The following is a 15,117-nucleotide window of genomic DNA, read 5'->3' on the forward strand; positions in this document are numbered from 1 at the left end:
GGCCACTTGATGCGAAGAACTGACTCACTGGGAAAGATCCTGATGATGGGAAAGATTGAAGGCAGGAAGAGAAAGGGACAACAGAGGACGTGATGGTTGGATGGCATCACCGACTCGATGGACATGAGTTTGAGCAAGCTCTGGGAGTTGCTGATGGACAGGACAGCCTGGCAAGCTGCAGTCCATGGGGTCACAAAGAGTCAGACATGATGGGTGGCTGAACTGAACTGAAAGCAGGGCTTCTCTGAGAGGCACCCATGGCTGTGACATATAAGCTAAGCTCTGGATGGAGCTATGGGCAGTGTGGACATTGGCTTGAGGTCCAGCCCAGTGCTCTGCTCTGACCATCAGAGAACAGTCCAACTTGGCAAAGGGCTGCAGCAGTGGGATCCTGGTGGTGCAGGGCGTCAAATCAACTCCAGGGTAGGCATTGGTCCCTTCAGATCCCAGTGGATCTGGGACCCACACTAACGTGGGCTCCACACTAACGTGGAATGGCCTTCAGCTTCTGTTCCTGATCTTCCAGGGCCAAAAGGAGGGTGCACAGGTCAGGGCGTAAGGGCCCCTGGCCATGTCCTGAACTCAAACTCACCAGTCTCACGGTCATGGGGATAAGCCCCCTCGTGTGGGCCGGCCTTTGTGGGGACAGCCTCTTGGCATCCTTTAACCTCCATTACCACCCACTGGCCTTCCAGTAATCTCCTTAACCTGATATTTAAGGTTCCCTCTGCCAAACTCCACAAATGGAGCCTCCTCATCAACTTCTCCTCCTCTCCCTTCACACTCCAGGCATGCTGGCCTTCAGTTCTCGGAACACACTCCACTCTTGCCCACGGCAGGGCCTTTGTAACTGTGCCTCCCTCTGCCGAAATGCTCCTCTCAAGAACAAGACTCATTTATTCCCACGTGCCTGTTTCCACGCAGGAAGGCCTTACTGGAGCAACACATCTCACTTCTCACCCGCAGACTTAGACTATGGCCTACAAACAAGCGTCTCGATTATTGTGGCTTTAACAGTATCTCCAATGCCACATGCTCTCTTTACAATGTGACCTGGACCCTCTTGCCATCAAATGGTGGCATCTGTGTCCCCATCCCCTGAAGCTGAATGCACCTTTTTGACAGCCTTAAACATAGGACATGGTAAAAGTGATGCTGTGTGACTTCCAAAGCTGGATCATAAGATGCCATGGACTCTCTCAGGATACTCTGTCTTAAAACCTAGCCACCATGCCATGAGGAAGCCAAATTAACCCATGTGGAGAGAACATAGGGAGAAGTCATATGTCGGTGCTGAGGTGCCAGCCTACAGCCTTCTAGCCATGTACATTTTCAGACAATCCCAGTCCCTAGCCACCAAGTCCCGTTCAGCCATTGCGTCTTCCCAGCTAAGGTCCCAGACATTATGGGACACCTCTGCTGTGACCTTTCTGAATTCCTGACCCACAGAATCCATTAACGTCAGACAGCTGTTTTACACACTGTTTTCAGGTGGCTTGTCATGCAACAGTAGTAACTGGAACCGTAACCAAGTGTTATTTGGAATCAATATTTGCTGTTCAGTCTCTAAGTTGTGTCTGACTCTTTGCGACCCCATGGACTGTAGCGCACCAGGCTCCTCTGTCCAGGGGATTTCCCAGGCAAGAATACTGGAGTAGATTGCCATTCCCTTCTCCAGGGGATCTTCCAGACCCAGGGATCGAACCCGGATCTCCTGCATTGCAGGCAGATTCTTTAACTGTGTGAGCGACCACGGTTTCTTGAATCTGTAAATGTAAGTTTTTCACCAAATTTGAGAAATTTTAAGGCATCTTTAAAAATTTTTTTTTTTTGCATCTTTAAGGGTACAGAAATGACATGCATATTAAATCTTTTGATATTTCCCCACATGTCCGTAAGTCTGTTCAGTTTTTAAAATATTCACTCCTCTTTAGATTGGACCACTTCTGTTGATCTAGCTTCAGGTTTACTGAGTCTTTGCTTTGTCATCTCTCTTTACTATTGAGACTATCTTGTGCATTTTTAAGATCTGAGATATTGTATTTCTTACATTTTAAAATTGTCATTTGGTCATTTGATCCTTTTGGGGGTTTTTTAGTATAATTCAATGATTCTTTTGAAAATCGTTTTGTTAAGGTATGACATACAGAAGGTATGACATACAGAAAGCTACAGATATTTAGTGTATACGATTTGATGAGTTTGAAGGTAAGTATGCACCCCTGAAACCTTCACCACAGTAATCAAGGCCATAAATTTATCCATCACCTCCAAAAGTTTCCTCCTGCCCTCCACCCCCCCCCCCAATATTGATTTCCTCATTGTGGTAAGAGCGATTAACATAAGATCTACCCTTTCAGCAAGTTTTTAAGTATACAAAACAACATTAACTACAGGTCCTGTGCTGTACAGCTCTCCAGAACTTGTTGGTCTTGTGTTATGGAAGCTTTGTACCTTTGACCAACACCGTCTGTTTTTTGGTCTTTTTAAATGTTTTTTATTTCTCTGCTGAGAACGTCTGTTTTCCCATTCATTCTAAAGTATCCATTTTCCCTTCACAGTGTGCTCTTATAATAGCTGCTTTGAAGTCTCTGTCTGACAATCCCAACATCTGGGTCTTTTCATGGTTGGAATCTACTGATTGTCTTTTGCTTTGAGAATTGGTTGGATGTGCCTTACTTTGTATTGTATCCTGAACATTTTCAATATTATGAGACTCTAGATACTGGTAAAAGGCTCTGGATTTTTTTTTTTTTTAGTAGTACGCAAAATCGGATAGGTTCGGACTACGTGTTCTTTATCACCTTCTACTGGCAGTGATTCTAATATCAGTTTTACTTTCAAAGCTTTCCTATGTGGTTTGGTTCTGCCTGATGTAAAGGTTAGTCTGGGACTTGGGCAATGGTTTACATGGTGTCAATACTCAAAAGATTTTCTCACTCTTCTTAGGGTGTCTTCCACATAGGCTCAGCTTGGGGTTGAGCCCAGGACTTGTGCTGGTTCAACATAGAATTGGAGGATTTCCTTTATCCATTCTCTCGTCACCAGGATTATATGTACATTCTCTGGCTCCACAGACCTGTTTTTCTGGTCCTCTGGTCAGAAATATGAAGTTCTCTCAGAATGCTAACCACCAGCACTGTCATACAATTCCTCACCGCTGGGCTTACCTTCGGAGCAAAGCACCAAAAAACCAAAAGACAAAAAAAATGAAGATTTGCCCCACACTATTTACACTCAGCGGTTCTTTTCCAAGTTCTTTTCTCCAGGGGGTGGGTTTTCTCCGACTTTTCTCTCAAAGGCATTGGAACTGTAAAGCAGACTGGGGCTGCCCTGCAGCAGGGCTAGTTGAGAGCGATGATTAAACAAAAGTAATAACAAGGAGTTTCATTACACCCTCCAGCTTCTGGAGGCCCATTTTTCCTCTTCTCTGACCAGAGTGCTGGGCTTCTCTGTGGGAGTGTGTGCTGCCTGTATCAGATGTGGGGTTTTCTGATTTAAAGTATCCTGGGTCTAAGCAAGAAGATACAGGAAAAAAATTTACCAGGAAACTCACCTGGTAGTGAGTTTTCACTCACCTGCTTTGTGGGTTATTCTTCGGATTTTGACTTTTCACTCCAATCTGCTTTTATTTACTTTACCATGTTCTCTTAAGTAGTTGCTTTTTTAAAAATTTGTCCAAAAAAAAAAAAAAGAAAAAAAATTTGTCCAGAGTTTTTAGTTGTAACCAGTGGGAGAGATGGGCTGTAGGAGGCTTATTTTAGCTTAGCCTTCATTCTCCCTCTTTATTTTAAGGTGTTTTTTTTCCCTTCCTTTTGAGGTAATTTTAGACTTACAGAAGTTGCAAAAATAGTACAGAGTTCCCGTATGTCCTTCTCCCAGCTTTCCCTTTTGTCAGCGTCTTACATAATGATAGAACCCTTATCAGAACTAAGAAATTAACCTCGGTTCATTACTATTAACTAAAGTTATAACAACAGAAGTCATTTAGGTTTCATCCGTTTGCCTGTTAATGTCCTTTTTCTGTCCTGGAATTCAGTGCAGGAAGAATCCCATTCAATTGTCGTGTCTCCTTAGTCCCCTCTGTGATCTGTGACAGTTCCTCCTCCCTTCCATCTCTTTTATGGTCTTAACACATCTGAAGAGTACTAGCCAGCTCTTTTATAGAATGTCCATCAGCGTGGGCTTCTCTGAGGTTTTCTCATGATCATATTGAGGTTATGCATTTTCGGGGGGGAAACACCAGAGAACTGACATATGCTTTCCTCTATGCACTGCCCTCCCCCAGGACTTCGTGAGGTTGATATGTTTAACTGGTAATGTCACCTTGACCACTGTCTAGGGTAGTATCTGTTGGATTGATACTAAAATTAATATTTTACTCTTTGTAATTGTTAAATACATTAAGGGAGATATTCTGAAACTGTGAAAATATCCCATTTCTGCTTAAATTTGACCCATTAAATTTAGCGTCCTTCAGTGGATTATTAGGGCTTCCCTTGTGGCTCAGATGGTAAAGAATCTGCTTACGTTACAGTCAGTACTTTAAGAAATTATAGTCATGATGATGACGGTGATGAATTGGATCCCAGAAGAGTACTTGCCAGTCATGTACCTGGAACCCGCTTTTCCTCTTGGAATCCCAGCTTTCTTCTTCATAAAGTGAGATGATTATGAATCTGACCTCACTGGATTGTGGAGGCGTTGAAATGAGATCCTGGCAGCAAAACAGCCAGCTGAGGTGTCTTGGGATGGGGCTGACATCAGAGGACTGAACTGTGGGAGAGAGGGCTGTGAGTGCTCCTTGGGAGATGACAATATAGAGCAAGGAGGTGCTCTGCAGGCACGGGGCGGGAATGATCCTAAGAGAAATTCCTGGAATTGTCTGTGATCAATAAGCAGTTGAGGGTACTTGTTTCTGTAGGTCAGGTAGACAGCCTGAGGAGAGTTCCCAAACTGGACCAATTTCGGGAGGAGGTGACTTCAGATAAAGGAGGCTTGGAAGATATATTGGAAGGAACTTACGCAAAGTCCAGAGGCTGGACCATAGAAGAGAGGTCAAGGTGGGTGAGCACTTAATGGAGAGGCCCTGATGCCCTAGTGGGCTTTGGTGACCAAAGCAACTCTCAGTACCCCCTTCCAGAGCTAGGAAGTGGGCTGCCAGGCGATGGTAGGAGCTTGGGTACCCCCTTCCCAATGCCAAGATATCCGTAGGATTGTCCCCAAAACCCCAGCCAGCAGGGTGAATGGAGCTCGAGCTGAGTGTACTGTGCATACATCTATTCATCCATGCTGTCATTTATTCAACAAGTATTTACTGAGCACCACTCTTTGCCAGGCTTTGTGCTGGACAATGGTCACACAGCAGAGAACAAAGCAGCCGATGGAACACCCATCCTAGAGAAAGGAGACACAATAAACAAGGAAACAAACACACAAGATTGCTTTGGTTTTATATTGTTTGGTAACAAATACTCCAAAACTTTGTGACTTAAAAACAATAGCCATTTTCTTACCTCTCACAGATTCTGTGGATCAGGAATTAAGCCACGACTTGGCTTGGCAACTGGGCAATTCTTCTGCTCCCTGTGGCATCATCAGTGGTCACTCAGTGGGACTCAGCTGACCGACAGATTAGTCCAGAGGATCCAAGACAGCTTCACACAGACCTGAATGACTGGCTGAGCTCAGCTAGAAGTGTCTTCAGGAGTACCTGCACATGGCCTTGCCAGCTGGCCAGTCTCACAGCAGGCTTACCTGGCGGCTGCTCCCTCCAGAGTGAGCGCTCCAGGAGAACCAGACAGAAGCTGGCCTTTCGTGACATAGCCGCTGAAGCCATGTAGCATTACTTCCTATAAAATGTTGGTCAAAACAGCCACAGAATCCCATCTGGAGTCACAGGGAGGGGACAGAGACCCACCTTTAGATGGAAGGAATAACAGTGACCATTTAAAAAAAATGCCACAAGGATAAGTTGTTCTCAGTGCAACAAGTCCAGAGAGGTTCAGCAACTTTCCCCAAGGACAGTTATGGATATGAACGGTGCTAGGAAGGAAACAAAAAACAGGGTGAAAGGCAGAGAATGAAAGGAGATGGTGGGAAACCAGGACCTGCTGTATAGCAGAGGGAACTATATTCAGTATCCTGTGATAAACCATATGGAAAAGGATATTAAAAAATGAATGTACATATGTGTGTGACTCAGTCACTTTGCTGTACAACCGATATTGGCACAACTTTGTAAATCAACTGTACTTCAATTAAAAAAAAAAAAAAAAGGAGATGGTGGAAATTCCCTGGCAGTCGGATGATCAGGGCGCTGTACTTCCACTGCCAAGGGCCCGGTGGGTTCAGTCTCTGGTCAGGGAACAAAGATCCTGTAAGTGGAGTGGCCAAAAAACAGAAAGAAAGGAAGGAGGTGGTATGGTCAGGGAAGAAACGTCCTCTGAGGGACGTTTGGGCTGAGGCCTGAGTAACAAGAAGGCTTATTTGCAGGGCACAGAATTACAGGCAGCAGGCAAGCACATGCAAAGGCCTCCTAGATGGGGAAGAGTAACTGGAAGGTTACCAAGGTGACAGGGTGACCGTGAGGCGAGTGCAGGTGAGTAGCAGGGTGGATGCAGACAGGAGCCAGGCCTCACTGTGCCTTACGAGCCGTGGTACCAGGTTAGGATCTTATTTTAAGAGCAACTGGAAGGCACAGGAGACTTTTAAGCAGGGAAGTAATGTGTTCTGCCTACACTTTAGAATGATGTCTCTGCCTGCCATGTGGAGAATGGGTTTGGAGTTGGGGGCACAATGCTAGAAGCAGGGAAACCAATGAAGAGGTTACTGCAATGTCCAGGTGACAGATGATGGAAACCAGGGGGATGGGCAGAAGTGCAGGGATTGGGGATACATTCAGGAGTTAGAATTGGCAGTGCTTGGACATGGAGTAAATGTGTATATGTGTGTGTATCTGTGGAACAGTTTTCAAGGAGTATCCTTGTCTCTACTTTGTCCAGAATTCTAAAACCAGACCAGAGGACAATTTTAAAGGTAAATGAATTTTGCTAATCCTCAAAATGGGAAGGAAATATGTTCTCCTCACCCACGCCCAAAATTACTTCCTAAGTTGTGATCTTAGCCTGAGAGACCAAGGTCGGGGACTCTGGGCAAGTCACTTAAGGTCTCTGGGTTTTCCTTTTCTTATCTCTTACAGTGAGTGTGTTGGGTTAAGTGATAAGTAAGGGACCTCCAGGTCTGGACTCCTCTATTTAATCAGAATAGACTCCAGTCCAACCTAGCAGCATTTAAACTACACGCCCCGTGATGCAGCCATCTCACTGCTCCACACACAGCTTCCCTGGGAGACATGCACAAGGGCACTCAGAACAGTCCTGCTGATAACAGCAAAAACCATGAACCAACCCACAGGTCCGTCAGTAGGGGACTGGGTACATAAGTCACATTACAGAGCACTGTATGCAGCGAGAAATGAGTGACCTCAGACCACGCATCACTATGGATGGCGCTAATGAAATTTATGTTACCTGCGAAAAGCAAGTGCAGAAAACTGCACACAGTATGATCCCATGCATTTATTTTTTAGTATGATTCTATTTATATAAAATACAAATGATTAAATAACACAAAGTTCTGAATAGTGATAACATCTTACAAGGAGAGGGGGGATTCTACTCAGAAGGGCACGGAAAGATTTAATATTCTATTTCTTACGCAGGGTGGCTGGTACCTGTGTTTACTATTGTCTTTAAACTGTATGCATTTGTGATATGTACCCTTTTGTGTGTAAAATACATTTTGCAATTTTTTTAAAGGTCAAAAATTTGCTAAAATCTCCTCCTCTTGTGGACGAGGTCACGAGGCTCGGAGGGGGCTGTCATACAGCAAACGAAGATGAGACAATAGGGGAAAGAGTAGCTAAGGCCCTGATCAGAGCAGGAGCTGAGAGTGGTGATTTTTTTGATTCGTCGCTGTATACACATATACAGACATACAGTCACGTACCAGATACAGAAATAACTCATCCAGGACACTCAGGGTCTTCCCTGGTGGCTCAGAAAGTAAAGAATCTGCCTGTAATACAGGACAACCACGTTGAATCCCTGGGTCGGGAAGATTCCCTGAAGAAGGAAATGGCAACCCACTCCAGTATTCTTTCCTGGAGAATCCCATGGACAGAGGAGCCTGGTGGGTTACAGCCCATGGGATCTGAGTCGGACACAGCTGAGAGACTTTTAAGACACTCACAGCCCTGGGTGCAGTTCCCAGACAGTCCACTAGAGGCCGCAAAGGCACCAGCCTTGGCCGCCCTCAGGAATAAGGCCTGATTTCTCGCGGGCGCTAGCGCAGTTCCAAATCTCCCGGAAGGGGGCGCCAGTGGTCCGAGGAAGGCTGGAGATCGGCAGTGCGCCCAGGTTCGCTGTGCACAGAGTGAACTCAGCTGCACTGGAGCGCACTGATCCACAAAGCTCTTCCCTGCCGCTCAGAGCTGGGGCGTCTCATGCTGAAAAAACGAACAGCTGAGTATATATGATTCTGCACCCCTTCCAGCAGCCCTATCTTCAAGCTTGAATCTTATACAGGGGAGACTAAGTGTCACGGGGCCTAGACTTTTGCAATCTAGGCACATCTTGCACATTTTACAAAAATAGTGGCTCAGACCATAGTCTACCAGCTATGCAGGAGACCTGGGTTCAATCCCTGGGTCAGGAAGATCCCTAGAGAAGGGAATGGCTACCCACTCCAGTATTCTTACCTGGAGAACTCCATGACCAGAGAAGCCTGGACAGAGAAGTCCAAGAAGTCCATGGGGTGTCAAGAGTCTGAAACAATTGAGCAACTAATACTTACACTTTTTCACACACACACACACACACACACACACACACGAAACCACCTCATTGCTGGAGATCTTTGGCTTGAAGTTTAAGCTTCAATTTTTTCAGGGTAAATCCACCTCTGATTATGCTTATGCATATTTATTTACTGTCTGTCTTCTTCTACTAGGAATGTATGTTTCAAGAGGGCACGGATTTTTATTTAAATTCTTAGCTTTTGCAACCCGCTCCTAGCATATGTAGAAATTTTGTAACTACAGTTGACCCTTTGAACAATGTATAGGTTAGGGACACTGACCCTATGCAGTGAAAACTTGCATAAAATTTATAGTCAGGCCATCTTATCCTGGGTTCTGATCCATGCTTCTGCATCAGTGGTTTCAGCCAACCCCACATCCGTGTGGTCCTATGCATTTGTGTGTGTGTGTGCTCAGTTGGGTCCGACTCTTCACGACCCCATGCACTGTAGCCCACCAGGCTCCTCTGTCCATGGGGTTTCTCAGGCAAGAATACTGGAGTGGGTTGCCATGCTCTCCTCCAGGGGATCTTCCAGACCCAGGGATCAAACCTTCCTCTCCTGCACTGGCAGGCATGATTCTTTACCACTAGCGCCACCTGGGAAACCCAGTCCTACAGTATTTACTATTGAAAAACATCCACCCAGTGCAGTTCAAACCCATGTTGTTCAAGAGCCAATTGTGTTTGCTGAATGAACTAGTTAGGGCTGGTACAGTTTTCCAGGTAGGGATGACTGAGGCCTGGCCTGGGTGGGGCTTGAGGAGTGGATGGGCCAAGGATGATGTCACTGAAACCTCAGAACAGTGGCTGTGACGACCCATTTTAAAGCTAAAGATGCTGAGGTCCAGGGAGGTGGCAAGTGTCCGTGAGATGTGGCACTGGGCCTAGAATCTGAGTCTGCCTTCCCTTGCCCGCTCTTGGCCTGCAGCCACCACCCTCCCCGTCAGCTAGCCCTTGCACAAGGCTCTGATGCAACCCTGTAAGGCCCATGGCGCCTCTCTTGGGGGCATCGCTGGGAAACTGATTTTGCAAGAGTTGGGTCAGGAAGCACCAGCCAGGGTGGGTCCCGGGAAGATAAGAACGGCCCACCCCCTTGTGTGCCTCCAGGCCTTTTGATTTCCTCTCTTCCCTTCCCTTCCCTTTCCCGGAAAGCAGAGCCCGGACCCTGGCCCGGCCATGACTCACCTCCTTTCCCTCTGGCAGCCAGGCTGGGCTCCCAGGCCCGCCTGTCATTGGAAAGCCTTGCAGCCTGTGACCTGGACAGTGGGGAGCCCTCCCTGGGCGCAGTCCCTGGGCCTCAATAAGAGTAGCTGGTATGAAGAAAGGTTTCACCCTTGAGTCTTAGTCTCAGGAGGCAATGGGGTGGGGGAAAGGGGCTCCAGGAGCACTCTTGAGGTCTGGGTGACTCAGATCGGCAGGTGTAAGGTTGGTGTTTGCCCATGAAGTCCCCTTGCCCCTTGTGGAGAGGGGCTTGTGTACCCAGAGGTCAGAGCCTAGTGATCCCTCAGCCACAGGTGTCCCTCAAGCAGATGTAGCCACAGTTCAGTTGGTCTCTACCTGCTTCAAGACCTGTGCCCACTGTGCCACCTGACGTCTCAGAGCCAGGTCACATGGGACCTGGCCTAGGACCTCTTAGAGGACAAGAGAGCCTGGGTGAGTTCTATCTTTCTAGGCTCTTGCTAAGATTTTTTAAAATTAAGAAAAATGTAAATTGCAAAAATTGGGATATACATCGTGCCTTGCATTTTCCCAGTTTACGCATTTAAAACAAGCATACATAATGACCTGGTGTGATTTAAATTGGAAATAAGATGAAAAAGCTAGATTGGACCTCTTGTGGGAACGTGCAACCCCTCAGAAGCTTAGTTTCCAGAAAGTTTAAGTCAGAGTTCCCACGTGGCCTTGTGTGGGTCACTTCACCTCTCCAAGGTCTCCCTTTTCTCATCTGAAAAGTAGGACTAGCAGTGGGTTTACACACCGAACGGGCTCATGAGCCAGTCCCCTTGGTGAGGGCTCAAACACTTTGCACAAACACGTAACCTAGAGTCTACACGGAGCCAGTCCTGGTGCCAAGCTTCCCATTTGCAACCCTTCAATGGATCCCTGAGGCTGAGCTTCTGGAGCCCATTTCCCAGATGAGAAAGTGGAGGCTAAGACAGGCAAAGCCTCCAGGGAAGGGCCTCCCTTCCCAGCCTTCTCCTTCCCAGCCTGGGAAGCCTCCAGGCTGCTTCAGAGGCTGTGTTCTACCAGCCTGCCTACTAAAACGTTTATCTTCCCATTACTATTGTGCTGCTGTCGTTGCTATTATTAAAATGAGCATATGATAGCACTGCCCCCATACAGCTGTGAGTAGGCTTAACCAAATTAATTTTAAGAGTTTAGTATAGTACCCGGCACATAATAAGCGCTCTAGAAGTGTCTGTTAAAGAAAAAAGAAAAAAAATCCTTTAGGTCTTGGGGCCCACAGTCTTGGAGAGGCAAGGTCCAGTGTGCAAGGAACTTTGTCCCGGTTTTTCTCTGCGGCCTTCCCCCAGCCCAGCTCCTGCCGCGCCCGGTCCAACACAGTTAAGGAGTTAATGATTTCCCAAGCGGCGGCCCCAAAGGAGCAGGGTCTTGTGTGCAGCACACACGCACGCACACACGTGCACACACACCCTCTAGCTCTCACAAACCCCCACCCCGCGGCGGCCCCGTCCCCCCCTCGCCCCCTCCCTGCGCGGGGCCCGAGCCTCTTATGCAAGCCGCCGGCGCCCGCCCGTTCCCAGGCCCGGCTGCAGCTGCGGGCGGAGGGGCAGGGCGGGGGCGGCGCGCTGTTTGTCTAGCGCGGCCGTGCCAAAGGCGGCGGGCCCCAGACAGCCAGGCGCCTCCGTACACCTGGGGATGCTCAGGTTAAATAGCTCCGCATTCCTCGGGCCCAGCTGATGGAAACGCTCCCAGGCCGCCGCCGAGCCGGCCTCCAGATGGGCTGGGCCTGGGCCAAAGGGGAAAAGAGGGAAACGTGGAAGCCAGAGTGTGCCTGCACGGGGGAGGAGGGGGCCCGCCTACCCCCGGCTCGGCACAGCCCCTTCCTCCCCTGGAAAAGGGCCCTGCCGTGAGCGGGTCCTCGCGGGGACACGCCCACGGCCCGGTGGGTGGGCGGCTGGGAAGGGGGCTCGAGGGAGGGAGTGCACACGTGTGACTCTGAGGACACTCCAAGGACGTACAGGCGACAATTAATAATGATAATTTATAGCTATCAAACACTGCGTGCTAAGTGCTCTATTTCATTTATTCTCTACAGCAGTTCTGTGAAGTTGATGCTGTCAAACAGCAGCCCGTGGTGAGCTGAGGGGGCAGTAGCAAAGCACACGATTTACCTTCAAATACTGTTCCCTTTGATAAAGTCTAGAATGTGCTCGGGGAGGAGGTGGTACCTGGCTTAGTGTTAGTGCTCAATAGGCAGTCTTCATTGTTATTGTTATTCGCAATCCTGCTGTTAGCTCCACAAGGATCCACAAAATCCTTTATGTAAACGGCTGAGCGTACAGTCAGGCTCATGGTGCTAGGTGCTATTTATTTTATTGACAAAACATATTAACAGTCCTTGCCCTCTCTGGGGCAGGTTCTTTGCCCTTTCTGGGGCTGTTTCTCCCTGTGTAATGCCTGGCAGCTGCCTGGTAGGGGTACTGACTGTTGGTGTCCCCACGGGTCTAACAATTGCCCAGAAAGTTGGTACTTAAACTTCTGAGGAAGCGTTTGCCTATGAAAAGCTCCCCCTCACCGCTATCCCCAGATCAGCAGAGACCCAGGAATGCCAGCCGATGTACAGAACACATTTAGACACCCCATGCGGTTCTTCAGTCCCCGGACGCTCACACCCAACCATCAAGCCAGATCCAGGCAGAGGTGCCACCATGCATTCCAGCAGAGCCCACAAGCCCAAACAGCTGGAGTTGGCTCACTTATCTGCAGAACACATGCGCTCACATTTGCCCTTCTGCACACATCCCCACGTGTATCTTCATCCACACCCCCAAGCCTGCACACCAACAGATGACCCAGCCCCACAGGGTAACTACCAGTTCACTCATGTCACACAGGCCCAGACACTCATGTGCACTCCCCCGTGAGTACAAACCCACACACATGTCCAGGCAGATAGGCCCTTGCCAACGACACCATTTTCTGGCTCAGGAGCTGTGGACTTACTCGCCCACTCCTCCTCAGAGCCCACACAGGAGCCCTGGGCTGCTGGCACAGCCTGGCCAGGGTGAGGGGGCAGAGTCCAGACCCGAGAGCAGGTGGCCCAGCAGCTGTGACTGGTCTGGTTCTGCCAACTTGCTCACCCACTTGGACAAAGCTGAAGCCCTGGGGCAGCCTGCTGGGATCCAGGGTTTGGTGGCCCAGGGGGGAGGCGCCTCCTCCTGGGGAATGGGGCAAGTTGGAAGTCTTGTCCCCGACAAGCTGAGGTTCTCACTATCTCCATTTAAGCCAACATGCAGGTCCAGTGACCTGGTTCTCCCAAGTAACCGACTTGTTGATACTCTTCAACCCAAAGGGGGCCTTGGCAGGTTGATCTGCATTTGACAACCTCCCCAGGTGACCCAGATGGCCCCAGGACCGCTTTGAGAAACCCTAAAAGTCTGAAGGATTTAATTTTATGACACTGGGGAGCGGGGAAATAGCCAGGGATGGGGCGGGGTGGGGGGGAAGAATAGATTTTAAAGACACCGGAAACACTCATTTCAGGTCGGTAAAAGCGACGGTCCAGATGTGGCCTTCCCGTCCCCTCCCCCAGCAGCAGCTGTGAAAAGGGTCAGGGGTCACCGCCAGCCCAGGTCCCTCCCATCAATCCAAGAAGTCACTGCAGCTTTATCACCATCTAAAGTATTTGTTTAATAACAACAACCAAAAAAGAAAACACCCCACAGAACTATTGTAAAACAATATTCTCAGTCGGTGATCATTGTAATATACAATACAAAGCAATTAATTTCCTCAGAAATCTGAGAAGCACCAAACGTGACCATTTTTTAAATGTCCGCTTTTCAAAAAATAGAAACACACGAGGGGGACTCCCCCACGTCTCTGGTGGCTGGTGGGTGAGGAGGGAGGGTCAGCCTGCCCTGTCAGTCCCCCAGACCCGGGCTGGATCCTGCAAGCGCCCCGGTGGCCGCCAATCGTTCTTGTTCCTCCCCAGCTCCGGCGAGGCGCCTGGAAGGACCAGAGAGCACTTATTCCTCTCGCCCCCTGGAGGGCTGGGGTCTGCCGGCTCCCAAGGGCGGCGCTTCAGCGACACAGGATACGATCGTCCGCTGGAACACACGCCGCCTGTGAAAAGAGAGAGAAGAGTTGTTGTCGTTTTTTTAACTATCTATTTGGGCATCCTTGAGCACCTAGGTGCCCGAAAGGATGGGGCGAATATAGGGTCAAGCACTCCCTCCCGCTCTGAGCCTCAAGTGTCCCCTTCCGTAGAAGAAAAGTGATCTCCTACTCCAACTCGGACCTCACCTCTGCCGCCAGGGCGCCGATTTCGCCGTTGAGAGTGCTGAGCGGAGCCCGGGCGGGGAGCCCCCGGCCCCCGGGGGTCCCGACGTGGGATTCCGAGTTGAGCTCCAACTCCAGATCCCAGATGTAGTCGATGACGTGCTGGAGGATCTCCACCCTGCTCACCTTGCGGTTCTGGGGCAGGGTGGGCACCAGCTCCTTGAGGCGCGAGTAGCAGCCGTTCATGTCGTAGAGTAGCACGTTCACCGGCTGCTCCTCCAGCAGGGCCGGCAGGCGCGCCCCGGGGCCGCCCGCGCAGCGCGAGATGGCCACGCTCTGCTCGGACAGGCAGCGCACCACCTCGCCCGCGCCGCCCGCCGCCTTGCCGGCCTTCAGCGCGCAGCTGGGGCCCGCGGCGGCCGCGGCACTGCCACTGGCGACCTTCATGATGCCGGCGTCGGGAGAAAACGAAGCGGACGGAGGAGGAAGAGGACGCCGGTAGTGGGGAAAATAAGCCGCCGACGCGAAAAAGACTGCAGTGCAAAAGCGCAACTCGAGTTCCCCAACCCGACTTTTATAAAGATACCGCGCGCCTCCCCGCCCCTTGCTGGGGGGGCGGGCTCAGATGTTCAAAAACAGCCAATGGAAGGCTTAAGGGCGTGGCCTGGAGGGCTTCTGCGTCCCGCCTCCAGCTCCCCTAGAGCACCCTCACCCGCGTGGAAAAGCGACTTGAGTCGCAAGAACAGAGAGAGTGGGAGGCGGGGGACAAGATGGCTAGTGGAGGCGAGGG

The 15,117-nt window shown here is 49.7% G+C and overlaps 1 protein-coding gene across 1 annotated transcript; it reads right to left on the minus strand.

The window, feature by feature from the left end:
• Positions 1-13,711: 13,711 nt before the first annotated feature.
• ID1 (inhibitor of DNA binding 1, HLH protein) lies at positions 13,712-14,889 on the minus strand. Its single transcript, XM_027558881.1, has 2 exons — positions 14,352-14,889; positions 13,712-14,171 (listed from the first exon to the last, which is right to left on the minus strand). Exons 1-2 carry the CDS (start codon positions 14,772-14,774, stop codon positions 14,130-14,132), a joined length of 465 nt encoding a protein of 154 aa, XP_027414682.1. The 5' UTR covers positions 14,775-14,889; the 3' UTR covers positions 13,712-14,129.
• Positions 14,890-15,117: the final 228 nt, after the last annotated feature.

The sequence above is a fragment of the Bos indicus x Bos taurus genome, chromosome 13, assembly GCF_003369695.1.
Source record: "Bos indicus x Bos taurus breed Angus x Brahman F1 hybrid chromosome 13, Bos_hybrid_MaternalHap_v2.0, whole genome shotgun sequence".
NCBI lineage: Eukaryota > Metazoa > Chordata > Mammalia > Artiodactyla > Bovidae > Bos > Bos indicus x Bos taurus.